This window comes from Varroa destructor, unplaced genomic scaffold (genome assembly GCF_002443255.2).
Source record: "Varroa destructor unplaced genomic scaffold, Vdes_3.0 BEIS01000002.1, whole genome shotgun sequence".
Taxonomy (NCBI): Eukaryota; Metazoa; Arthropoda; class Arachnida; order Mesostigmata; family Varroidae; genus Varroa; species Varroa destructor.
This window is the reverse complement of record NW_019211455.1, coordinates 49,821,837-49,849,038: the sequence shown is the minus strand read 5'-3', so window position 1 is coordinate 49,849,038 and position 27,202 is coordinate 49,821,837. Positions and strand designations below refer to the sequence as shown.

Here is a 27,202-nt window from a genome sequence, read left to right as displayed (position 1 = left end):
GTTTTTTTTTATTTTTTCTTAAAACTATTTCTAACACGAATTTCCGTCAGTTATTACTACTGTTGTTGCATCCGTTCTTGCAGTTTTCGCTCATAGTTTATCTTCTTCCGTGCTCTCTACTGTATTTATAAAGCACACTTGGAGATAGGCAGAAGTGGATCTTTAATAGCTTCATTCTAATCGTCATTGCAATTATCATAATTATGAATTTCTATTTATTGTGCATACTTTAAAAGACGACGAGCTATGTACGGTACGGTATCGTAACTACTACTTCTATCAATAACTTGACATTACATTGACCACAGTTGTGTTGATGGAACTTCATGCGACAACCGACGCCCTTACGTTACGTAACATGTATTTTCCGTACGGATATATACATAAGGAAGAATGTCTAATGAACTATGTATTGTTTATTATGCTGTGTCGTTGTAAATAACAGTAGGACTCTTGGCCTGTTATAAAATCAGAACAGAGGGAAGACGGTTTGGAACATAGCTGAACTTGTTAATTCTTTTAATCACTCTCACTAAACAAACCGAATATGATGTCAATTAATTATATATTTCCCTAAGTATTGTTATTATCTATGTGATACTATAATAGAAAAACGTAAATTGATTAGTAATATGTTATTAAAATGTGATGCGAATATTTGTAAGTTTAATTTCCATAGAGCTATTATGACAATCTTTGAATAATTTGAAAAAGTTACGTTTTCCATTATAGTAATTACTGTTTTTTAATAATTATTACTAAATTTAATATATATATATATATATATATAAATTATGGTGAGCACTCGAATTAGCAGTCTATTTATCTAATAAACTGAATAACTTGAAATAAAAGCTTAAAAAGAATGTATTGCTTTTAAGCTAACAGACACATATTGCCAAGTAATAACAAATCTATTGATGGAAAATCATCTTAGTTTAACTGTTTTTGTCTTTTGGCATTGCAGAAGAATAGCCCGAAAGCTAGGAACACATTTGCGCTTGTTGTCCAGCAACGCGATTAAAATTCTCTACATCGTCAATTCTCGGTGCTTTACAATATTTACCCACAGCCCTAATTTATAATATTATGGTTTTTCTTTTTATAATAAATACTCAATCCGTTCGCTGGTTTAGTGTGTAATAACTGTCGTAACATACGCTTGTACATATCACACAGGCGGAATGCTTCGGAGGCCGAGGAGGCATCGTCAAAAATTCAGCAATGCGTTATGTGTGTGTGCCAATTCTTGTGTTTTTCTGCATTTCTTCTTCTGTAAGAAGAAGAAATGCAGAACCTCGTAGAAACCCTTCAGAAACCTCGTACTTTGCCAAGAGGAAATCGGATAACGGTGAGTAACGGTGTGTACTCCAGGTTCAAAAGGGTAAGCGATGTCCATGTGTATTTTTTTAATATATAACTTCGCACAGCTTACTGCCTCATCAAGACGGAGAGCTCAAGATGAATATCTTTTCTTATTGGGAGCGGTGAAGTACATAGCAAACGACGACGACGACGACGACGACGACGACGACGACGACGACGACGACGACGACGACGACAACGACGACGACGACAGATGCCTGTCTGTCCTTACGGAAATCGTTTTTCGCATGATCGCGGTAAAAGCCGTCAGCATAAATAGGATAGAATGTATACGCAGTCGCTAGGGCAAAGAATAGCCACACGAACTGCCTACATTTTTCGACCGCACTTTTATTGGCTACCTATAAATATATAATCATAAAGTACCCAACATATTTCCACTAACCGCATGCGGGTCAAGAGGCAATAATTTTTTTTTTTATTTTCTTTTCTCTATTATTTCTATTTTTCTCTTTTATTTTCTATGACTCAAACACCTGACGCCTCGGGTATTGATGTCAAATGCCAACCTAATTGTTACTGCCTTTGCATACAATGCTACGGAATAAGTAAATACATTTTGTACATATTTTACAAGCCAAGTCAAGCACTCGGTGGTATCACTCCGAGGAGGCTGAGGTAGGCGTCACTTGACCTCCATTAACTAGTGCTGGAAAACGAAATTCTGGGTTATTCATCTTGCGGTGATGAATCAATGCCGATATGAGTAGAATCGCAGCAATCTAGACCCAGGCTCCTTTTCCGCACTCCGGCAGGGGATAAGGTTTACGCAGTATTTAGTTGGTTTGTTTTATAACGATAAATCTTAACTATGTTGCTTTTTTTGGGTCATTGGATGGGGATGTTTTTATATCCCGTTTTAGGTCCGCGTATTTCTAAGAGATTTGCAATAACGAGCGTTAATTGCTCACGGATGCCTGTGCATGATAGAAGGATTTAACTGTATTATCCAAGAGCCTGACTGACTTGGTAAAATCGTGGCATCAGAAAAAGATACCAGCATCGAGCTATACTCAGGAATCTGTACATAAATTACATGATTTCGGTTGACCCATATAATATTGTGCTGATTGACCACATAATATGAAGACCCCATTCTTTTAGCAAGGGAATGTCATCCGATTACATCCGAAATAGCTCTACGCTGAGAAACAATAACGAATGTGCGTATCATTTTGAGTAGAATTTAAAAAAAAATGGCTGCACGGTCCCGGGACTTTGCAAAGACGTTGATACTTTTCTAGATTAAAAGCAATGAAGAAAAGGAAGAACCCTATCTGCCAACCAGTACCATTCACTTTGGTTTTCACTAGGAACAATCTTCGTCTGCTGAAATTCGTCGCTGCCTTCGAAATTTCTCCTTATTGCATCGATAAGAACGTGCGCTTATGGCACACTACTTGGGAACGCCCTCTTTCTTTTAGGTGTCACGATTTTAAGGTATCGGCCGTATCAAGATCGGGCACGAAGCAGCCCCTACGTTTCGAGTCGTTAGGTATTCCATCGGGTGGCTTCTAGCACGAGACGAAGTGCGTCTACGACCGGATTTGAACCCACACCACAACGTGTTGCTAAGATTAGCAGGCGAATACGCCACTAAACAATCATGGCGGCATCCCAATGAACTTAGTGTCCTTTCATCTAACATTTCTAGCTAGCGCCAGTTTGTTACGCACCTCGCAGTGGTTCATATCGTGATCTATATATTTTCTATAATTTTTCCTGTTTTCCCTCTTTCAACGACAATAACAAGCTTTCAACTTGCGGTGACCTGAGGTGGTTCCACAGACACGAGTGCGGCGGTGCCTTCGACAGCTGGTTCCACTGGAGCTGCGAGTTGTTGTTGTTGTTGCTGCTGCTGTTGTTGTTGTAGTTGTTGCTGATACAGATGCGTGGCAATCGCATTGAAATGTATGAGAGCTGCTAGGTCGACGCAAATGTGCCAAATGGCGTGAGCCAACGGAATACGGCCATCGAGCTTGAAAAATATTACGCCCACGAGGTAGAAGAAACCACCGAGCGCCAATTCGCCAATGCCTGTAAGTGGACGCTGCATCAAAAAAGCGACAGAGAAAAATCGAGCGAGAAGAGCTATCGGATGGTTAGATGGTCCTTTGAACTGGTCGGTTGGATTTGAAAAATAACGGTTTTGGCATCACCACGCGCAAGGAGCCTGATCAATGAATTACGCAATATGGAACGATACATATTGAGGTGATTTTTTTTCTTGCAAATACGATCGCAAGCTTATTACTTATCGTTTGAGCAGGATGTGTACGACATGCAAGTTTAATCAAATATATATATATATATAGATATTGTTCTACTCCAAGCATAATTACGATATCGCGATATATTATAAATTATCGTGACGCCTAATAATATAGGCTGAGGAAAGGTCGAGACAGGTATCGAATAAAATGTCCTGCCCAACAAAAAGAATTGCAAACGCTGAGTGAGTATTTGCTGCAGTCGATGTAGCTGCTTGTTAACATAAGATCAATTCTTAATGAAGATTCAACTGGATATTTTTAACATCTTGTAACGTTTGCACTGAATAGATACAAATTGTGATAGTAATATTATGTTGGATCAGATATTAACTATCTACTATCAGATATTAATTAGTTCTTATATGTTATATGTAGGTAAGCGACAGAAAACGACTGAAGTGTGCTAAATAACGGATGTCGCCTGACAGACTGTGCAAGCTAGACAGCAGGCAAACAGCATGGAAGCCCTAATTGTGTTTTTCTTCAGTGGGCGGTCATTACGGAGATATTTGAAAATATATACCGCAGTGGATGCGGCCATTGGAAACGGAAAATATCGATGGGATTTAGCGATCCTACATGCAGACGTAATCTAGACCCAATTTGGGTATAATCTACGGCTGCTAGTGGCACGTGCTGGTTCATATGATTATTACGTGATTAGGATAATTTCGCTTAATACCATGAACCTGCCAACACCCAAGGAAATGCTAAATGTAAGTAAAAATTCAGACATTTTTGGTAAACCTCACCGAAATGATCGTTAATGCTGCAGGGATGAAGGCAATAAATATTAACATGGCACGAGCTGAGCTCGACTGTGTTCTTGTCAATGGGACACGCACTGAGTACTGAGATTTACCGTGTAGGGATAAGCACAGCTACAAAATGTCGAAATCGTTATGAGGTTGAGGTGCGCCTGTACAAACCATATTGAGGACGGTCGCTATTGGAAATATAGCGATGGAACAGTACATGATGACGCTAAATGTCTTGTACTTTTCGTGGTATCGTCGTTGATACAAAATTCCAGCGAAACAGGAAATCCAGATCAGAAAAATCTGGCTACGATCCCATAGAGTGTGGAAGTCTTTGAGCATAAGCCACGGTGTATACGACGATGCAATGAAGAAGTAGATCGTCGAGCGGTCCAGCCGATGTAATGAGCGCTTCAAATCTCTGCAATTAGATAAGCAGAACACCAATCAGGCTAATGATAGATCCTGGATTAAAACAGTTGTGGTTAGATGAGCTACTAACTATTTCGTTCAACAGAGCTAAAGGGAAGACATTTTTTCAGAAAAAGATTGTGCTTATGGCCAGAAAAGGCGATGCTTTGCAATAACTATCTGCCAAGTTCAGAGATTACGGTGCGTCTACGATGAGCACATATGAAGCTCTGTCTAGGAGCGAGGAGCTATGCTAACGATATGCGTGCCGTCCTTCAAATCAGTTTTACCGGCACGGTTCTGGTTTAACTAGTCATTCACGGTAAATTTTGATCCACGACAATAAATATCGCACCGTGGTTTTGATGCTGTTTCGTCTGAACGAAGCGTGATGTCGCGAAAACTTTTTACAAAAACGACAACGATGTGTGGTCCAGCAAATACGGTGTCTTAGTTTGCTTTGACGTATATATACATACGCGTATGCGTAATAATCTAGATGCTTCGGTTTCTTTACAAAATTAACATTTGTGTTCGAGAAACACACATGACCTCAGTTCATCCTGGCTCATTGAAGCTTCAGAGCAATGCCACTCAATAGTTTGCTAAAACGTTCCTTTAGAACGGGTAAAACTATGGTAGTATAGCAAAATTGATCATTTCTTTTTATACTATTCGACAGAAATTCAGAGAAATTTTGTCAAAGAAAAATTCGTATCCGTATATAGCCTTGTCCCGTACAATCCCCTATACATATATATGGGGCTGGAATTAATCTTTAACACGTTGAAGCGGTTGGCACTTATTTATATGAAGCACTTATTTGTGCTTAATAATAGCGATATAAGACTGAGAAATTGCACAAATAAAATGTTAGAGAGAAATATTGCTCATCAAACATTCCGGTTGTTCTCCTCCGTGGAACCAGTGCTATATGAATATTATATATTGACAGTTCTGTTGACCATCTTATATTGTTAAATAAGCGAGTAGCGGGGACGGATCGTTGATGAGTAGGGTTAATTAAATTCTATAAATTAGTTACTACCTCCATGGCACCTCGTAGCACAGCAATGCCCAATAGCTCTAGCTAGACCTAACTACGCTAAGGAAAATAGGCCAGCTCTGCGTCCTACAAACGAGTGGCTGCATGCATCCTAGTTTAGACTGCTCACTGTAATTTTCCGCAGAAAAATATCGAATGGAAGATCGTCGACACAAGAAATAGCGCTATAAGAGCGGAACCATAGAGGATGGCGCAGATTTGTTGTCCACGGGACTCCGATTCGTTAAGTAGATGCCACATCCCTTTGTAGCTCGGCACCACCGCTAGCTGCAAATTATGCAGTAAACAATAAATACAACAAGGATAATTTGTTATAGACATATAATCGAGTTTTTTTTCTTTCTTTTTCGTATATATAACGTTGTTGCATATGCGTGAATGCCGCTATTTAGTGGCTGACAAGATATACTTTGTGGAATAAAAAAATCTTGCGCATTCAACGATCATGCTCATTACTAGAATTATTGGTTTCACGGATCTGCTAAGTGTTGTGAGATACTTTGCTGATACTCAGGATTGTTTTTGTTTGGGAGTGAAGTTCCGACGTTTTTGCAATGATAACGAGATCTAACTTTAACCTGTCAGAGAAATCAACGAAATGTTTGTTCATCTTGTCTATACCATTTCGTATTCATTAGCTACTATGGGCCGCACATCGTAGAGCAAACGAAGTAGAGTATTCTAGCATATGTATATACTTATATATCGTTTCGCAATTTTCGTTGAGGCACTGCTATTATGGATGCTGAATTGAAATTTACAAGCTAACAGTTGACTATGATGAGAACGGCGATATACAGTCTCGGAAAGCTGTTTTTGGGATCTATTGGTTTTTCAACTACAGCTGCCTTTTTGTATGCTGACACTTTTATATAACTCGCCGTGGACGGTGTCTAACGATAAACGTATCCCCATCGGCAAGCCAGAAACAGCACACAAAATTATAATACTAACCAAATGCGTAACGACGTTAGCAATGTGCTCTATCTCGGTGGGCACGTATGGCTCGTCCGGCCGAGGCGGGGCGTTCATCCACCTGCAACAGTAGCAACGATGCCAGTAACACGGTAAGCAAAATTTTCAGCTGTCTTTCAAATAAGTGATTCTTTTTTGCAAGATTCATTCTGGACCAGTGCTGGCGGTCTTGTAACCAATACCACACCCTTAAAATCCAGCTACAGTCTTGTAGTTACTGTAGTTTCCGAAAGCTATCCTATGGTACACATCTTTAGAATTGTACCACATCATACCGATGTGACAAATGCAGACAGACGCCTCTTGTATATACCGAAGAAGTTGACCGTTTTCGGAGAAATAAAAACACAGAATTTCTTTCAGACTCAGCGCCGCTATTAGGGAAGTATAAACTATTCAAATCGATGTGTTTCAAATGTGGGTGTTTTAGATTCTGCTACAAACAGCTTCTTCCTTTTATTAATTACAATACATTTATTTACATCTGTTTATATGTGCATTGCAGTGTTTGCGCTGTTGTCAGGCGCTACCATTTAGATCTTAAATGATAGAGATTTCTCGAATTTGCTGCCTGAAGGGACCTAATTGATCTCGAAAAAAACAGGCCCAAGTTAACCCAAGGAGATCCGCGGTCATATGATAGGAGTTAGTACCATAGGGCAAAAAAATAGGTTATTCTTAGACCAGTTGACCAGTCCTTGGTTAGACTGCGAACGAGGTACTACTGATTTTACCTAGAAACATTCCTCTTTTGAAATAGCACTAAAATTCCCTTGGGAGACATTTTATAATTTGTGGTCTCGGTAAGATGGCTGTTTTAAAATATGCAGTATTACCTTACTGTTTCCAATGGGCGTTCTACATTATAGGTAAGCATTAAGGACACAACAGACAAGTGTCAAATGTATTTAACAGACAGACTAAGATTAATTAAAATTAGTGTAGGACCAACTTCATAATTACGCTTAATAAAGAGAGCTCTAGCTTTCTGTAACTTTGGGGTTCCACGTAGACGCTCTCAAATTAGCCCATCTTTCTCTGAGTATGAGTGTTTGTGATCTGTGCGAAGTTCTAAGTTATTATAATCTAGCCATGGGGGTTCTCACACCTCCTGTTACATTAACATACTTTTTATTCTTATTATTATATATTATTAACCATATACGTATGAGTTGGCATAGAACAGAGCCTGGAACCTAAAAACAAACGACTATTATTATGCTACTAATAATTAGTCAGATTAGAGCGCACAGATTGCGCAGAGATCTACTGGCTAACTAAGGACTATTTACGTGAAACTCTAGGTTTACGGGCCCTTAGGCCTACTAATCAAATTCAATGAACCTATTGAATTGATAGTACATTTCATTTTTTTAGTGGATTTATCGTATATTGACTTTTTGATTGACTCGTACATTGTCTTATACAAATAATAACAGATGTATAAATATGATAGTTTGTCTGCGGACATTTGAATCCACGGTTGGCCAAGTATGCCAAGCAAGATCGATTCTACTACTAATTTTTTCAATTAGTTTTATTATGCAACGGCATAAGCATTGATTGAGGAAGCTTAGTTAGTAATAATATGTCGCTGCACCTCACATATTTCAATTTCAACGAATTTCCTTTTCCTTTCCATTTTTCTGACTAATACTGTACACTCATTGGCGCGCCTTACATCAGGCCTGCAACGAAGCCTATCTGCTTAGTTCGCAAAAACCAGCGACAACATAGGGTTCATGCAACTTTCATAAATAAGATCTCAGTGCTATGATGTGAGGAACGGTTACCGGTGTGCTTTTGCCGTGTCGCAATCAGTATGCCTTCAGTCATTGCTAAAAACGCTGAGACACATATTTGACCACATACAGGAGCGGCATACTCATCAGTTATGTTTTTTTTACACCGCTAATTTATGTGACGCAAAATATTCCATTCACTTAATAGCATTCAAGTGTATTATATCCTTCAAAACAGACAATATACGGGTAAACGTGCGTTTATCTGACCATGATACTCAACGGCAATTCGTTTTACACGGCCTAGCAATGATGATAACCAAATACGCCATGTGATTTCTGGTATAGGCTGATGTAATGCGTACCTAGTCGTGTACGCAGTTCAGGCCTACTACCATAAGTTTATCAAATGTAACCGATACTCTAAGCAAAGATTCCCAACCAATAGACCAAGAGAGCGTTGCCCATGCAACGATAATAATATCAAAATCAACCTAATCGTTTGCCGGAAGGGGATTTCGATTGGATCTATTGACCAGTCATACTTAAACAACAGCAAAACTCTTGCACCTAACTGTTTTCTCTATAATCACTAAACGCAATCGCTCGTAACAGCCACAAGACTGGCTAAGCCCTCCAGCGATCGGAAGCAGGTCGACCGCGATCGTCACATGGGTTCGACACAAAGTGTACAGAAGGTCATCGCATGATTAAGATCATTATGTTTATTTAGCGGACTCATTCATTTTCACGGCACCACCACAGTCGATTGGTGCGCCGCAGCCAAGGAGCTTAGTTAGGGACCATGGTGAAGTTCATGACGAGTGAATGAACTTTAAAAAATTTTTTAATTACGCGCCGCTAGCAGACGAAATTTGGCGGATAAATGTTCCAGTTTTCTGGAAACTAGTTAGTGAAAACCAGTTGAATTTACTCCAGGAAAAGTAAGTTCAGAAGGCAAACCTCCTTTAGTCTTGCTAGGCAATGTTTGTTAGTCGAGTTTTTGTATCTCTAAGACCGCAGTACTGTGGAAATTCATCGAAAATCGGCGAAGACATAAAGCAAGGGAACTTCAGGCAAGAGCACAGTACGTGAGTGGTGCACAAATTTCAGTTACGGAGATTGAAGTGTTGAAGACGAGAGAAGTAGTGACTAGATATCAGGACCCGAAGGACAAGAAGAGAGGCCACAATCGAGCAGGCTTTTTATGAGAGCAGAATTTGGCGTCTGAGGACTCATTCGGCAAAATCTAATATTTCACATGTAATTTGTAATGGAGTTATAACCCATACACTGAAAATGCGTAAATTGAGTAAAAGATAAGTCTCTAATGAATTGACTCTACGCCAGTCGAAGATGCGTGCGGTACACTCATCTGCAAGTTTAAAGACTACAACAAAACACTTTCCTGGAGCAGATGGTCGCGGTAGACTTGACATGGCTCAATATAGATCGCTAGCCGGAGAGGAGTTAGGCGAGAGAACGGGGTCACCCTTGAGAGAATTTCAGTTCAGTGCCAAGTACGTTTCAAAGCAAGCTGAAGGTAGTATTTGCAATGGACTTAAGGAGCACTTGGTTCTAAAAGATAGTCGTCGAAAACGAAACAGCGCCTTCCTAGAGCGATTCATGAGGCTATGGCATGGTAATCGAAAACACGCAGTTTGGTTACTTGATAACAACGTCAGACTGAATTAAGCAAAGAAATATTCAACACTGACTACAACACACTGGTTTTCTCGATCTAAATCCGTGTGACTAAGAGGCTTTTAACAAAAAAAAAGCAATTGCTGGGCAAGCGTATGTTACTTTCGATTTACTTCGGGAAGTCATAGATAGAGGAATTACATATAGGAAGACGAATTGTAGGTACTCGTCTGGAAGCTGCCAGATCACTGGAACAAGTGCATCAAAAATAAAGGAGGATACCTCTATCACATATTTAAAAGCCTTTGTTATAGTCCCATTAGTTTGAACAATGTTTTATGTCAAAGTTTTTCAGATTCCTTTGTAAAAGCCTAACGACACTAATGATAATAATAATAATACTGTTAAAATACATCTCGATCTTTTCATTTATACCTGATTTAAGGCTAGGTCTTTTATACTGCCGTTCCGGTTCCTGTATCTATTACACCGTTAAGTGCCTTAATATGGTTTAATATATACTCTGGATAACCTTAATTTCTAACCTTTTTTTTTTGCCTGCGTTGTAGTATCGTAAGAAGTATCGAGAAAAACCAGCTGCTAGCGGATCTCGCTCTTTTAGGTTCTGCTTGCGTACACAGTCACCGCACAGTATAAACCGTGGAGCAAAATTTGGAACAAGACTAGTTAACACTTATCAGGTATTTATTTACCCGCAACATATGCTTTTGCCAAATCAGATTTTTTTTTAAAATTAATAACATGTTATGCATTAGAGATGAAAAAAGTCGTCTGTTAACAGACGTTGATTCTAATGCGTACGCTATATAATCCCCCAGAGCTGCTCAGAAGCTGCTAGACTTTTGCGAAGCCATTCCTGTTATAAGAACTTGCTAAAGGATTGTGCGCTTCTGTGCGCTCAAGCATAGGAACTCCCGCTTCCGAAAACTGTTTGGCTTAGTGTATCCCTTATTCGATTTGCCTCCTTGTGTGCGCTTATATATGAAGTCGGCTAAAAGGCTATTTTTCCTAACTTTGACTAAGGCCGCCCTAATTTTTCTAATATCTATAGAACCGACCACAATCATCTTCTTCGAAAAATCCTCATAGACATTTTATCAATTCTCGATTTTTTTCCTTTAATCCTATAGCAGTTGGCCGATTCCGACTGAGCGAGCTACCGTGCAAGAGACTATAGCGTTTCAGTTAGTATCTGAACCTATCCTTAAGAGCTCCTCGAGAAGTTTGCCAACTTGTGGCCACTTCGAAGCTACTTCCATTACTTTAAAATGTATTTCCTCTATGTAGAAGTTCCATATAATATTTGCAAAATCGATGACTACAAACGGCATAAACGCCCAGTTGATGTACGTCTGCCACAATGAGCAATAAGCTCATAACGACCGTAGGGTTAGGACCAAACTGTAGTGCTGCTTGTTTAAATGTTTCGCATTAGCAAGTGCGTAGAGCAAGTACATGTCATAAACGGGATCAAACGTGTCCATGTTTCAAATCCTATACCCTTGCTACGTTAGCTGGCCAGTACTTCCAGCTACTAGTTTTAGCGCTACCATAGGGCTAATCTACTTTAAACTGTTCACTTCAGTAAGCCTTTTACGATCATCATATGAATACAGGAAAGTTCAATCAAAAATGCAAATATTCCTTAGGTGTCGTTAAGGTTAGGTCCAGCTAGTCAGAAAAGCCTGTTTCCGTGATAGCTTAATAGGGAACGTCGTTGCCTCGTAATCTTAAGGAGACGTCGTGGTATATGTTCGAGCCTGTGAATAAACGCACTTCGCGCTGATGGAATGAGTGACAGCGATACTGGACGTAAAACTCGAAATACACGGGTTAGAAAAACCGACGTGCCAGAAAAATGAGCTATACACGAAGTATATACGTTGTATAGTTTTTACGTAAATGCCATGTCACGACGCTTACGTAGAGAAACACCAAGCTGCCGCGTGATTGTAACCACTTCACCAGTAGATTTCCACATGCTTTAAATAAACAGTTTTAAAAACTTTGTTTTTTTTTTCTCCCTGATACGATACACTAGCAGAGAAACAAAAGGCATACTTCCATTTTTTTGCTACCAACATATCGTATGTGAAACGCATGGCGTATAGCGCAGTAATAGCAATAAATGCTCGCTAAAGCTTGAATTTAGCCCATGAAAATACGACATCAGTTATCAGCCGGTCGACATTATAGGCCGTGATAGAAAAGGAAGTGCAGAAGTGGCCCTATTTACCGCTTCTAAAAGCGATCGTTTTCGACCTATGAAAGAGGAGAGCTTGTTGTGACATTGGCCTTAGCTGGCTAGCTTTTGTTTAGCACATCTACGGTTGTGAACTGCATCTCCAGATAAGAGTAACGACATTCCTTTATTGTGCTATTCAGTTAAATTTGTCTCATATTGAGACATATATTTACACGTAGCGATTGGCAGAGTTATTTATGGTAATAACGTAACGGGTCAGTCTTGACTCTGTTTAAATGGCTGAAGGTACTCTTAAATTATACTGTTGTTAGGACTACACGGAGTAATAATATCGCTTTGGCCTTTGGCGTCAAAGTTTACATGCTTCTGACTTTTCGCTCAAATGCAATGCATAGGTATGTAAAAAAAAATTTGTCTTTTCTCTTTTTGAAAACATTTTTTGCATTGTGTGTGTTCTTCTTCCTGCACCAAAGTAATTCGCTCGCAGTACTTATTACTAAATGATAACAATGGTGGAATTATTTTGCCTAACCTGTAAATCGCGATTCGCGAGCGTAAGTTGCTAAGTTTCCCTGGTCTGGTCAACTTGAACAGATAGCCAAAATACATTACACGCAAATCGAAAAGAAAAAAATATTTTGATAACTTTATACATTTCCTGCTCTACCTGATCTTCATCTTTTACTCAATTCGCTCGGTTTACCATAAGAAGCCTGCAATCGTTTTCTGTTGCTGGTGCCGTTGTTAAAACAATAATTGAGATATTTAAAAGGCCTTCACTTTGCCGCGCCTCAGCTAAATGGGACCGTGCCTGCTGCGAGAGGCTGCTGTTGGCCTGAGGTCTGTTTTGGGTGGATCACTCACTGAACAGAAGACTGTCTCAGTCATTTTTATCGGTCATAAGGTCGCAGGCTAACCTTAGTTGGAACGCCGACTTAATATCGTCTACTACCTAGGCTTGCTTGGAGATAAGATCTTTCATTATGCATCTTGCTTAAATCTCAAAGAATAATGTGCGTAAGCATCTGGTATTGGTTAATTAAGTGATGTAGTTATTTTTAGAATGGTCGCAAGCTATACAAAAGATTATGTCTGTATGCCCAAATGTTATTGCGGAAATCTTTTGTTATTAGTTTGTGTTCATGGTAACGTTTCAACAGTCCCATCAAGGGTTTACAATTAAGGCGTAGGAAAGGCATTCTGTACAGCATATATTACTCGTACTAAAAAGGGTTTCAGATCAAAGTGATACATTCATCGGCCTTACATATTCACTCTTCATCCTTTGTTTTTTGAGTGGGCCCAGAAGGGAAAAAACAGGTGGGTGGCTAGGTTGTTCCGGCAGAAGAATACACACACTTATCGACTTACTTACATCTATAGTTAGAGTAACGAATTTACGCATTTTCCAACACCTCAGCTGTTCTTCAGTTGAGCGTGGCGCTAGTTGTAGCGGCTCTAGTCTTGTTGGCATTGTTACGTTTCAGCTAGTTCGTACGAAAAAGAGCTGTCTTAGAGAATTGTCCGTCTGGTGAGCATCTGTTCTGTCTAATGGCTCTGCCCAAGGTACAAAATGCAAATCTGTCTGCGTATCTACGTACCTAAGCGTGATCATTTGATGCTTGCTCTCTTTTTGTCACACAGGTCGAGACAATACTACAGCCGCCGTTGTTCCTGTCACAAGAGCGTTGCAACGCCGGTGTTTGCAACGGGGCTGTTCTACGTATAAGGGTTCTTCTTCAGACGCAGATGCACATGCTTAATACCAACAGTATCTCTCAAACGATGGCTGTGAACAACCACATCTCACGACGCAGCTGACTGGTTTACGAGGGCAAACAGAAAGTAGTACTATAGCGCAGCAGCGGTCTTAGCATAAATGTTACCAGAAGGTTCGCTTACTCTAACGGGACTGGGAAATCTGTCCGGACGGCATCGTGATCGACTTGCTCAGAATACTACGGCTTTAACACTGTAGAATAGATAGTCTTAATGGCGCAGAACTGTGAAGCACCGCGACAATCCAAAATGCCCTTGACCGTGGGCAGGCCAGTATAGTTTCCGTGAGAATGTGTGATGTGGCCTGGTTACAAGAAGGGTAAAGAAGGGTATCTCCTAAGTAGTATGGTAGCAGCAACGAAAATTTGGTAAAAACAAAGATACAGAGGTTGAATCGGATAACAGCGAACCGCTACAGTAGGAGCTGAACGGCGGAAAATACATTACTACAACAGAAGTAAATGATGTATCTGGAAGACTTTTAAAATAAATTGCTAGTTTCTCAATTTATATATACACTATAGGTGTCGTTAGAAAAAGAATAAGGGCAAACACGAAGAGAGCAGATCTGTTATGTCCTAGGTAAGGCAGAGCAAATCCTCGAAAGACGAGAAAACATTTAACCATAGCTCTACTAATTTTTTAGTGATTCCTCGATAACTTTTATGTTGGCAGCACTTGAGATAAGTGCCCAAACTTATTTGAAAGCTAGATTATATAGATGAATTTACTCGGGTATTTGCTAGGGAAAAATTTCAGCAAATCACTTATTGACCACTGTTAACATAACAAAGGCCACTAATAACCGACCCGGACATGGTGTTCGTAGACAATTAAAGGCACAAAGCAATTCATGACGTCGATTATAGAGTATGTGCCACAGCCCTGCGATAGCCTTTCAGTTACCACGGTAAAATGACGCCCATTGTTTATACCTGCACCTAAGGCTGACCTCTTTCCGTATTGCTAGCTGTCGAGTAGATCGTATATTTGCATACTCATATAATAACCGAGAAGTGTTCAACGGGCTTTTAGGGTTGAGCGGTTATTCATAAGACGGTTGTACAACTGCGGGATGAACACTACAGCCTGAACATTTGTCCTTTGACGAGGCGGGGAAGTAGAAGTTGTTATCTACTGCAATTGATCGATGGTGCTTATAGTAGGGACCATAATTAAACTAGGAATTCCAAGCATACTATTAGTATTGAACGTACCGCCCCCATGTCATTATTTTACGGTCTTCTTGATTGTGTCCTTCTAGGCCTTTGGGGAAGCAACGCGCGGTCGCGCTCTTCTCCAAGGCAATAATAAAGTAAAAAATGCCCACATTATTTGCCAAATTAAACTTGCCTTACTTGAGATCTACTCAAATTCAACCACCTATCAGTGGAACTAGTTCTGTGCGTACCTTCAACGAATAAGTAAAAACAAACTTAGGATAAGGCCGACGCATGGTTGCTAAATCTGCCGTCCTTAACTAGCAAAACAAATGCAATTTCTAAAAATAACTTAGAACTATTTCATACGAAAATTACATTGAACTATAGTGTCGATTCGTAGGAGTACCGTCACATTACTTTCTATTTTAAAATTCCGCAATAGAGCAGATCGTTAACCGCTTAAAAGAATAGATAATCTCAGATTGATCAATAACTTCCTTATTACTGTGCATAAAGTTAATCTGTATGTCGAAAATAACTATCGAAACCTGAAAATTGATCGAACGAATGAAATTTCCTTATGGAGACTAGAACACAACGGAAAAGGACATATATTTGGTAGCAGGATATAAGAATTTACACGTCTAGGTTCGCTTGGTTTATCTTAATATTTTATTGAATAAGAACAATATCTCATAGAGAAGTCGAAAAGTGCATCAAAGATAATAATGAAATAACAATAGTCAAACATATTTGCCCCTCTCTGATTAAATGAATCTGCATCCGGCTCAGCATGGTAGCTGTAAAAGAAAATACGTCGTGTTCTTGTAGGTCTTTTAGTAACGAGTGGCAAATATGCTCTATACATGATTGCATTCGATTGAGTTGATTTCAGAACGACACCTACTTGATGTGCCCGAATTCTCTAACGACACGCTCCCGGACGCAGCACATGTGCTTGACGAAATAGCGTGGCCAAGTGGCACGCTCTGACGCCCCTACAGACTGCTTCGTCGACACCGGACTAGACCTAACGTCATTGGTTCCGGTCAACATTTTAGCTGTTGCTGTCACTTTCGCCTGCCTCTGACGTTGTCTTCGTACAATGGGGCTTGCTATGAACGCACCGGAATCGGCGATACGTTTCCTGGTATCATCGGGTCCTGTGTTATTGAAGAAGCACCAGAAACCTCATCGATTTGGAGCTATATAGTGACCTACCTTGTTGTATACCTGTAAGCTAAGAAACGCAGCGGTATACTACCGCCATTTACACATGAACACACATAGCTTAAGTCATCGAGCACTCTTCATTTGCTTTACTTGTCCAGCAAGGACATCGATTTTCACTTGACTTCTTTGTTGTGACAGCTGCGACGCCAGCAAAGCTGGACCACACTCACAGTATGAACGTCGTCGCCGCCGTCGCTGTCTCCACGACATTGATTTAGTTAACCGGAAACTCTTTCGACGGATCTACCAGTATTAAGCTTGAAGCCCTTTCATCGGCCACATATTAGTTACGCGCAGTACCGCATGAATTTAGCGCAAACGAAGTATAACTGGTGGATACGGTAGAATAGAATAGGGTTTCTTTGCTATGATCTCGTTCCTCTACTGCTTGTAAGATTCCTTTGTTCGTTGTGCAGTGCGACCTGTTCATCGTCGAAAACCGCGCGCGCTGCTACTCGCGGTACCAGAAAGCATCACGATGTACAACACTACCGTTACAAGCAACACCAGCAGCAACTAACAGCAGAAAGAGGAAGACTACCTGGACCACAGGCACCAGCGTGCTACCTGACTGCGCAAAGGCCTTCTCAGCCTTCGAGAGAGTAGCGGTAGATATATGAAGAAAAGGTAAGCGAGTTAGTGATCGAATAGGTAGCGGATGCAGCAGAGGCATCAGCTAGTCCTGCACACCGCGTCCGCCGTAAAGGCCAGCAACATCGTTACCATTCACACGAGCAGCAGCAGTAGTGATAGAACGGTCAACACCCATTGCTGCCGTGGGAGTATTACCTCGTTAGACATATACGTAAGACGGCTCACGTAAATGCATAGGTCTCTCAGCGCTGTCGCAGTTGATCAGGGCGGTTGGTGGAGCTGCTGTAGCAGTACAGAACAATCATGCTAGCACAGTGAATTAGCAAAAATCCAGACTTGTTGAGAACACCTTACTAATAGAGCAGTAATTGGCAGACCTCCGAATACCAATAGACGAATGGCCAGGTGAATAGCTGAGTTAAGAAGAATCAGAAGTCTGCGGTAGCCGTACTAAGACGATTGCATACCCTTCTCGAAGAACGCTGGTGCTGCTGCCTCGAGGAGGAAGGCCAAGAGGAGGCAGCAGCGAAGAGACGAACGTGGCGCCCCCTACGGAGCGCTGACGCACATGGAGGCACAGGAGCAGCCAGACAGCCGGTCAACCATAAGCGTCTCTGAACCGTGGCGGTCATAGGGATCTGTAAGGGAAAGGAGAGGCGATGCTTTTGTGGAATTGACTAGGTAAGTGATGGGGCTGATTGAGAGGTGGCTACCTTATATTTGAGGTCCCTCTTTTTCGTAGGGGAAGGGAAGTAGAAGAGCGGATTTAGCCCAGCGCAAAAAACATGGCCTGGAAATGGGGAATAGAATAAGATGGAGGTTTTGTGTTCACTCAGAACCAACAAACGGAATCGACAGCAAGGGAATCCCATAGATTTTATGTTGACGTTCGTTTTAGTTTCCTGCGAGTGTGCGCTCTCCATGTTGAATCCTTCTGGCTTAGCCCGCTAGTAAAATTAAGGGGGACAGCTCCGTATCCCTTTCTCGTATCCAGTAAGTTCGAATGGTCGTCATGAGAAGATCAGTATCAACAGGGGAGCACGACGCACAATTTGCGCGAGGGATAAGACTAAACAAAACCAGCAAAAAGAGACTCTCGCTGCAAAAGGTGCCGTGCTCATCTGCGGTTCCTGCAAAGCCACGCCAATGACCTTGAAAAAACATTGCATGCTCAGTGTATTGGCAAACATAGCGTGTACGAGCCTATTCAGCCTTGACTACATAAGTGAAGCTTACTACCGTTAATAATTAAACGTAATAAAAAGGTACGCCTCTTATTATCTTAGTGTACGTAGATATAATGGATCAAGGAGAGCCTTTACGTGAAAATTTTGCCGGAGTAAACGACAAAGATATATATTACATTAATTTAAGATAAACAGTTTCCTTTGTGGAAGAATATCGCGCATTGCGAACCATAACTGCCTTCATTCATTAGCCCTATGAGACCTTTAAAGACACAAAATAAGTATTAGACGTCGGTGATTGACAGGCTTCTATTTGTGGAAGATCATTGTCTAACTTTGTGATATTTATCATACTAGAAATTCGACTTTGTTATGATAAATCCATATCGAGTTCGAGTAGTATTTTCAGTTGGGTTAATCCATATTTCTAAATGAATGCCACCAGTGAATCCTCATGTCGATGCACTTCGGAAATGCTGTTTTGAAAATGCGCGTAAAGTTGCTGGCTCGGAAAAAAAATATAAAAAGTGAGATTCACAGCTACGGTCAGCCGCAATTAGATGACATAGAACATGTTGATCTTAAGCGATATAATCAATAGGCCAATTAATTACGATTAAGGACACGAAAGGTACTAACTGACGGAACCATTGATGAACGGATTGCGTTGCCATTTAATTCTAGTTCAAATTTTATCGTTAATAAGTAGTGACCATTGGTACGTTGTTACCATGCCGTTTCATAGGTCTGTTGGGAAATCCTCAGATAAATCCAGTAGGACTCATACCGACTAGACGTTTTAATAAGGACAGGTCCTTGATGCAAAATTACCGAAGTAATTCCGAGGACTTATCATGATCGTTCGCCAAAGGCGTTCGCTAAGAAAAGCACCAATTGATTCATCTAAGTACACATAGTGGAGCTTGTTGCCGTAAGGACCATGTGCCCTTTTCAACAACTGTGTTACCCGCCCCTCTTTAGGGCACCTTGATAAACCGACGATGTAATCCTCCTTCCCTCCTAGTACGATAATAGGGATTGTTTCGTTGTAGCATAACGTAGTGTTCTTTCCAACATTACCTCTATACTAGACAGAGAAGATCATGGCGTATGTTCAAATCCGGTAAAGTGCAGAGCTGTGCCGATAGTGACATTGGCCAGCTTATTGTTTAAACATACGTACGTAACTCTTCCACGTACAATGGCTTATCTAAAAACTCTACACATTCACGTTTGCTTTTTGAACAGATACTGACCCGAAATGGAGAAATTATAAATGAGATTACATATATACTTTCGGGTAGCTACGCGTAGTCCTTCCTACTATTGGCATCATTTTGAACCTTGTAAAACTCTAATGACGTATTTTGTTACTTAATAATTTGATGAGTTCTCGTTCTAGATATACGTTTTGTGAAACTGACCTTTTTCGTTAGCGTGGAGAGTTTGCCGATCTTTGCTGGAATCTTATTTTAAATTAGACTTCAGGACTTCTTCTGAATTTACAGGAAGCGCTAAATGAATTTATACGTTACTTGAATTTTACTGTAGCCAACCTCGTTGATATAATCGAATCAGACAAAGCGCGTCGCCAGAGACAACGTGAATAATTGTCCCTTATTGTACAGCCCAATGAAACAGCGGCCCTCCGGTGCAACAGATGTTGGGGCAATGAGTTTAGCCCTAAAATGAAAACCCTTCTTCTCCAGCATTCACAACTGAATGAACTAGGTCGCGCAGTCTCTACACTGACAACAATTAACATTGGGCTAGACAGAATATTTATGTTCATTAAGTTTTTAGAGCTACGCAGTTTGCGACTCACTGCTAACAACCACAATCTTTTTTTGATTATGTATACCGTGTATGACCGAGTTTTGCCTTAATTACCATCCGCAAAACATGGCGCTCAAGGCCGTTTTGAAATAGGTGGACGAAGTGACGCTTTATAGGGTGGTAAAACTAGGACAAGATAATCCAATAAATCAAGGTTTATTTAGGGATAGGATGCAAAGATTAGATTATTGAACAATATGCGTCCTTGTGCCATTTCGCGTATTCATAAATTTCGTTACCATCATTTTTTTCATGTAAAATATTCATATATAATAGCAATTCAGATCTGTTTGTCGTTTGATCTGTCTGTTTGTCGTTAAGGTTGGCAATTTTCCTTATGAATCAGGAAGCCCCTATAATTACCAATAGGTGATCATCAAAAAGGGGCTATTTGGTAATCTATTTGCTCATATGCTCCAAGGCGACCAACAGTAAGTTGTAGTCGACAGTAAGTAGATCAAACAAGAACATTCTTACCCAATGCAACATAAGCCGTTTAGAAATAAGAAATTTAAGGCAAGTTTTAGGTATCTCGGCCTATGCGAGAAGGACAAAGCCGTGTGTCATATAGAGAGAATCTACAACAAGGCAAATTTTATCCCTTATGGATACACATTTAGTTTTGATTTAAGCCGAACTAACTGCATGTAGAGCACACTTTTAAGTACCACAGTCACACAAGTTGTATTCGTTGTGAGTTTTGACTAGACAAAACTTTCTTTCTTAACCTCCGAAGTTTCTTGAGGCAGTACTTGCAGGCTGCACTACACTTGTCTAAACTACTATAAACCTTTGCCTTGAGGATTGCAAAAGCAAAAATGAACCAACGTTGCCATCATCATGGCGCAGAATTACTAAGAATCGCGTATGCTAAGGTTCCTCATTGGGCTCCCGACCAAGAAACTATTCGTCTTTTTAAAGAGTAGAAAAGCTGTACCGGAGAAACAACATCGACTCCGAAGATGGGACGCTACACCAGACACTAAAAAAGTGCTCAATTCTGTAGTTGATCTTACTTGAAGATTTTCCTCACAGAACGACGAGCTTAAGAAATTTGGTCTGCGTTGTCTCCCACGTGGATAACTTGGTAATCTATGGCCGTAGCAAATTCCGGGTACAGTAGACGCTGATTAGGCGCTAGTAACGGAACTGGGATGAAAGGTCAACCTGGGCAAGACGGAAGCCGTAAAACCTTGGAGCGAAGACAGAAACATGGCCGGCGGTATACTGTTTCTCCCCATATTTTCCCCTTCGGTTCGTTAACATGTCCCCATATCTCGGGCTACTCATCTCCTTCAATGGTCACAGCTTTATTTCGCACATCACAAACAGATGCCCAAAGGCGTTGACCGCATCGTTTGCGATGTGAACCCCGAGTCGCCTTTCTCTCATGACAGCCCCTCGCATATTACTCAAGGTGGCGCCAGTAGCAACTTACGAGGTAAATATAATTGAAGAGGATTCTCAGTGGGAACTACTCAATGGAGTGAAAGTCCCCTCTGCACTTATTTTTTTGGAAGCGCGCTCTTGGCCTTCATCGTAGGGCAAGAAACCGATTAATTTGAAGGCAAGAAACCACATTGTCCATCAAGGATCTGAAATTTTGTTTTAGACTTCCGGTAACCGAGGCATTGTACAGTGGCTCAGCAGGTGGAAGCAGAAGTTCGCTGAGATAGATGGTGACTTTTTTGACACGAAAGCAATGAGAGACAATGACTGAAGGGAAGAGGAACGGACAAACCATCACGTAGTCATCTGCTTCGCAATCCATGACTTTCAGCACAAATTGTGTACGAATGGGCGCTTCTTTGAATCTAGCGAGGGGTGCATTCGTAATAGATGAGGGGGGAACTGCGATAAGCACTGTATAGGATACTGTCCTCCGGTCCTATCGCTCTGGAGCCTGACACACTTATGCTATCGTAGGCTAAGCAACTACGCCGTGCACTGTCAATCCTTTTCAATTTTCTAAGCTTATGAATCTTATAACTTAGGGCTCATCCGAACGAATGGCCATCTTGCGACATGTATATATATATATATATATATATATATATATATATATATATATATATATATATATAGTTAGTGTTGTGTATTTTTATGTAGACGCCTTATTGACTATCCACTAACAAAGATAAAGAAATGATATTGTGTTGTAAAGTACAACCTAATAGGTTTACTGACGACAACCCAGCAATTCAAAGAAGTACTCAATCAGGATCTAAAAAGCAGTTAAGCAAACAAAAACATACAGTTTGTTTTATTCATATTCAGGTGTGGATAAAATCGAATCCGCGATAGACCCTAAAATCAGCGCATAGAGGGACTACATACCACTTGCAGCCACCTTTTCATTGTTCTTCCTTCATTCGGGTCGGTATATTCAACCAATCTCCTCATAACCGCATTCTGCGCTCACTATTATTACTACCAGCATGACTACTACGTCTAAAGCGAACGGCATGTGCTTTTACAAAATACATACTCTCTCTTTATATACATATACATGTTTTGCATGACTGTGCACTCGCCGAATCATTGAAAGGTTGAATGTAGGATGATCGGCTTAAGACTCAATCGGCCATGCGCGTCGCCAAAGGCCGGCAGCCGTCATAGAGTCCGGCCCAATACTGTATGGTGCAGCGCTACGTAACAGTTACGGCTCCGTATTTAGGCTTTTACCTCTGGCCCGTCGTTTACATTAGTCGACTATTGCGATACCTAATATATTTTATTGTCACTATCAGGTAGCCGTATTACTAGCTCAGGAAACCAGAGACTTTAAATGATATTCAACTAAATTGTATATTGGTGGTCAATAGGCGACTGAATAGGTCCCCGTGTTAGCTTAATTTGGCAAGTAATCTTAGAGACACGAATTGGGCATAGATACATATCGCTTAATGCTGGGACCCAGCCGTCTGATGGAAGGCCTGACGGTTTTGCCAGATGAAAAGCTTAGAGCTCAGGCAACTAAGAAAAACGGGTAAAGATGTAGAACTTTGCGGTGTATAGTAGACGCTCATCAGTGTGATAGAGGACGTCCGCCGAACCTTTGCCGCACTCCTGGATCTGCCCCTGTAGCCAGTCGGCTAATACTCATGGATGAAGCCAACAATCGCTGGGCTTCTGTGTCAATTTTGCGCCCGATTTAGCCAATTTGGCCACATATTGGGATTACACAAATGACTAATTTGAATTGTAAAATAAGAAGGTAGGTTTACACACAAAGGTGTCAAGAATCGGACTTCAATATCATCAATAAAACAGAACGATAACCTAATATTTTTAGCCCACTAAAACAAATAGATTTTCTAACATATTACATTTGCCGTATATACCTAGTATGATAATCAAAGTTCTTCTGCAAGTCACCATAGGCAGTTATGGGAGTAATAAGGTGGAATGCGAGTTCTTACAAAATGGGGTCCAACGTGAATTCCAAAATGAAGGAACAAATGAACCTGTTAAATTAACAATAGGGCTTCGGAATTTTTTAAAACTCATCAATCGTTGCTCATTTACTTGTAGGTAAAAATCATTTAGTCATACCCCGGCTATGGGAGCACAATCTAGGGGAACACAATGGAAAGGACAAAAAATTGAAGTTTTTATGATTGGTATTGTTGTTTTACGTAAATTATTCCTCCGTTACCATCCGATCATTAATTCAAAACAAGATCGTAAATTTATATATATATATATATATATATAGACTTTACTATCTGTAGACGCATGGAAGAAGGAACTGCGTCTGCAGAGTATAATCTAAATAAACTAAAGTAGATGTATTTCAAGCGCCGTCTAAGACGAGCGCTGTTCGGAGACTTCAGAAACTTAAGGCCGTCCTAGGAAAAGCTTAAAGACGCAAGGAAACGTGTCAAAAACTTCAGATATCCGACAAAATAAGAGACTGCAGTAATAGAACGCCTTAATAAAATCGAAGGTAGACACAAAGATAATTTCCTTAGTAGGAACATGGTTTATTTAAAGCAATATGTTATGTTACTAGTTTGCACCGTAGCTAGTTTCGCATTGTCCACCTATCCCTTTCATTAAGCAGTTTTCGTCATATGGACAATTAAATATATAATAAGCTGAACAATTCAAACTTTATACATATATATAGTTTCTCTCATGCTTATTTGTGCTTCTTATTCTATTAATAGATTGCATCCGTTTTTGTTAGTAACTGGTAAAACTAGAGCTGTGAACTAAAATCAATTTTCCGGTTTTTACACGCGGCGCTGCCGCTAGCCATTCCATCAGACCTCTATCGCCTTTTAGCACGGAACGAAGTGTGTTTATGCTTAAATTCGAACTTATATCGCTACGTGTCCTCATGATTAGCAGGTTAAGATCCTATTTTCTAAGCTATCATGGGGACAGAGCCTGTAGGCTGTACACGATTTCCTTTTTTCCCTAAAAAAGCAGTTGGTACATACCAAACAGCCACCTAAGAATAATAATAATAATAATGAATAGTCTTTGCTGAATCATACACAACGTTAGCGCAATACTGTACCTGATTGAAGAACGTAAAGGGATCTAAGCATCAAGTACCAAGTACATCGAATAATATATTAACAGACTGTTAATTACGAGGCATATTTTTGAAACAGCCAGATAGGACATACTGACCTTGGAAATAGGCAGCTTTTTAAAATGGCTGAAGTGATCATGCAAATTGTTCACTAGTTTCAATTAAACAAATTTAAAGCGCTTTAATCCAGCGACCAAGGGCTCAGTTCCTTTATTTTACCATACCAAATATCTACAAAAAAATTCATACGTTTCATCGAAATGTTTTCGGAACTAATCATGATCCATTTATTTTCATTGAAGCACTAGTTTTTGTCTACTAGGCGTGGCAAAGCGTGACATCAAGGTTCCTGCGTAACGCAAGCACACCTCTAATCCCGCACTAGAAGATCTGGGTGTGCATTAAGGAAAAGCTCTTCATCACTAGAAATATTCAAGTTTTCGTGTATGTCATTAGAAAAGTTATTACTCAGAAACAATATATGGAATATTAGATAGTAAAGTCAATGGCACGTTACATAAACAAGGGAGAAGATGTTCACCTGTGAAAATAAATATTATATTAAATTCCTTCAAATGCATACTACGTATTACAATACAAAATGATGACGGGAAGTTAACAGATCAAGTTCAGCAGGAGAAGATCAAGTATTTTTGTATCAATTTGGTATCAAAAAGTATCAATTTGCCATCTCTAACTTGTATTTCGATAAAGCGTTAACAACTCTTATTCGGGCTAGACGTTTTCCGTACGTTCGGCTATTTTTGCTTTGACATTTTGATCGAGCCTATCAATCCGTATAGGACCAATAACGCAAAGGGCACTAATTGCTGATAGTGTTAAGGGCATAAACGTTGCATTTTTGCTAGACACCTACAAGTGCTTCTTAAAACAGGCACCTACGTCAAATGATACGACGCTGCTATTGAGTGGTCTAGCAGTTGCTCGCATTATAAAGAAAGTAATAATAACAATAAAAATATTAGAAACCGTATTATAACGTTGTTCTTTTTAATTCGTCGATTATGTATTACAATGAATCCATTTCGTGTAAAATATTGCTTTACTATGTTGAAGTAGATATAGCTAAACGCCGTATACCGTTCCTCAGCTCATTGGTCGTAACTTACTGGCTGGTAATATACTCGAGACATATATATATCTATATATAATTCTGATAACAAAATATATCAGTTAGTCACATGAGCCCTGATGGCCGAGGTCAGCTTTTAGCAAATAAATAACTTTGTCTTTTATGTAATGCGTACAGGTGGCAAAACTTGAAGCAGTGGCCCTTGGTCTTCCAACCACAAGCCTAGCCGTCTAAGCCAGCGCCTGTGACAAATAAACAGGCGTTCGGTTTTTAAAATAAAAACTCAACTAGACATTTAAAAAACAAGATGATTTTGAGCAAGCTATATGTACATTCACCGTAATACATATCCACGATCCCGTAAGAATCTTTCTGCTTTAGCTTTTCTATTGTGAATGCTGGTAGGAGCCGTACAATCTTAACCTAGTAAAATGATGTGGACGCTTTGATGAACGCTTAGTACTTATCGAAACATCGATCATCGTCAGATACCAGGAGGAGGGCTCGCTCGCTGTATCACTCGTGACCATCTTTGCTTGTAGGATCTTTTCTGTATGACGATAATAGAGGACAGAATGGAAAAAAACGCTTTGTCTTCTTTGATTCCTAGTTCTAAGGGGGTCGATTGATTAGGTGAAAACATTTGAGCGATCCAAATGCTCCTAAGATGGCGGACACTACAGCCTGCAACTCGGAAAGCCAGTGAAGACCAATAATCGTACTGACTTTGCAGGAATATACGAAGAATTCACCGATCCAAATCTCACTGGTTTCGGATCCAAACTGAGCCACGCGTATGATCGATCTTTAACCAGGCTAATGGCGTTTATGTGCTACTCCCTTTGTACCTCTGTATGTTTACCTTTGTTTTAAGCGGTAACGAACGTGCCGGAAGTTGTAAAAGAAGTACGCAAGCTTCAGTGTGATATTTATTCTATTAACCTAAGACAAACTGTACTGTAAGTCGATAAAAAAAAAGGATGATTATCAGAACCAGCTATGCCTTTGAATATATGCTTGCGTGCGTACACTGGCAGAACATCCTGATGAGATTACTGACTCTTTCGAAGAAGGAAACTGAAAGATCTTTTGACATTTATTTCCATCATAGTAAAAACTCTAAACCCGCACTAGCTTATAGGTTTGGCAAGAAGAAGAAAGAAAAAACGTTTTCTACAAGAGTGTGTGTTGAAACGCGTAGAATAAAGGACTTCTACTTTGACCAGCGTGACGACGTGAGGGCTAATGCTAGCAAGAACAGTGGGTATTCTATTCAATACGAATCGAGC

General features: G+C 40.2%; 2 protein-coding genes across 7 annotated transcripts; one reads left to right on the top strand and one right to left on the bottom strand.

Moving 5' to 3' along the window:
- Positions 1-145: 145 nt before the first annotated feature.
- LOC111243730 (monocyte to macrophage differentiation factor) lies at positions 146-17,914 on the bottom strand. 4 transcript variants are annotated; one of them, XM_086980556.1, is made up of 6 exons: positions 16,828-17,914; positions 16,332-16,587; positions 6,849-6,930; positions 6,004-6,161; positions 4,589-4,838; positions 146-3,436 (listed from the first exon to the last, which is right to left on the bottom strand). In XM_086980556.1, the coding sequence occupies exons 2-6, from the start codon at positions 16,478-16,480 to the stop codon at positions 3,143-3,145; spliced, it is 933 nt and encodes a 310-aa protein (XP_086836682.1). In that variant the 5' UTR covers positions 16,481-16,587; positions 16,828-17,914; the 3' UTR covers positions 146-3,142. The 4 variants fall into 4 exon arrangements, with proteins under 4 accessions (XP_086836682.1, XP_022645459.1, XP_086836683.1 ...); XM_022789724.2 differs by having other exon boundaries at positions 16,332-17,914; XM_086980557.1 differs by lacking the exons at positions 16,332-16,587; positions 16,828-17,914 and adding an exon at positions 14,084-14,223.
- LOC111243731 (uncharacterized) lies at positions 3,435-14,777 on the top strand. Of its 3 annotated transcripts, none has more exons than XM_086980560.1 (5): positions 3,435-3,600; positions 4,035-4,375; positions 6,821-6,961; positions 10,825-10,956; positions 14,127-14,777. In XM_086980560.1, exons 3-5 carry the CDS (start codon positions 6,896-6,898, stop codon positions 14,301-14,303), a joined length of 375 nt encoding a protein of 124 aa, XP_086836686.1. In that variant the 5' UTR covers positions 3,435-3,600; positions 4,035-4,375; positions 6,821-6,895; the 3' UTR covers positions 14,304-14,777. The 3 variants fall into 3 exon arrangements, with proteins under 3 accessions (XP_086836686.1, XP_086836687.1, XP_086836689.1); XM_086980561.1 differs by having other exon boundaries at positions 6,817-6,961; XM_086980563.1 differs by lacking the exon at positions 6,821-6,961.
- Positions 17,915-27,202: the final 9,288 nt, after the last annotated feature.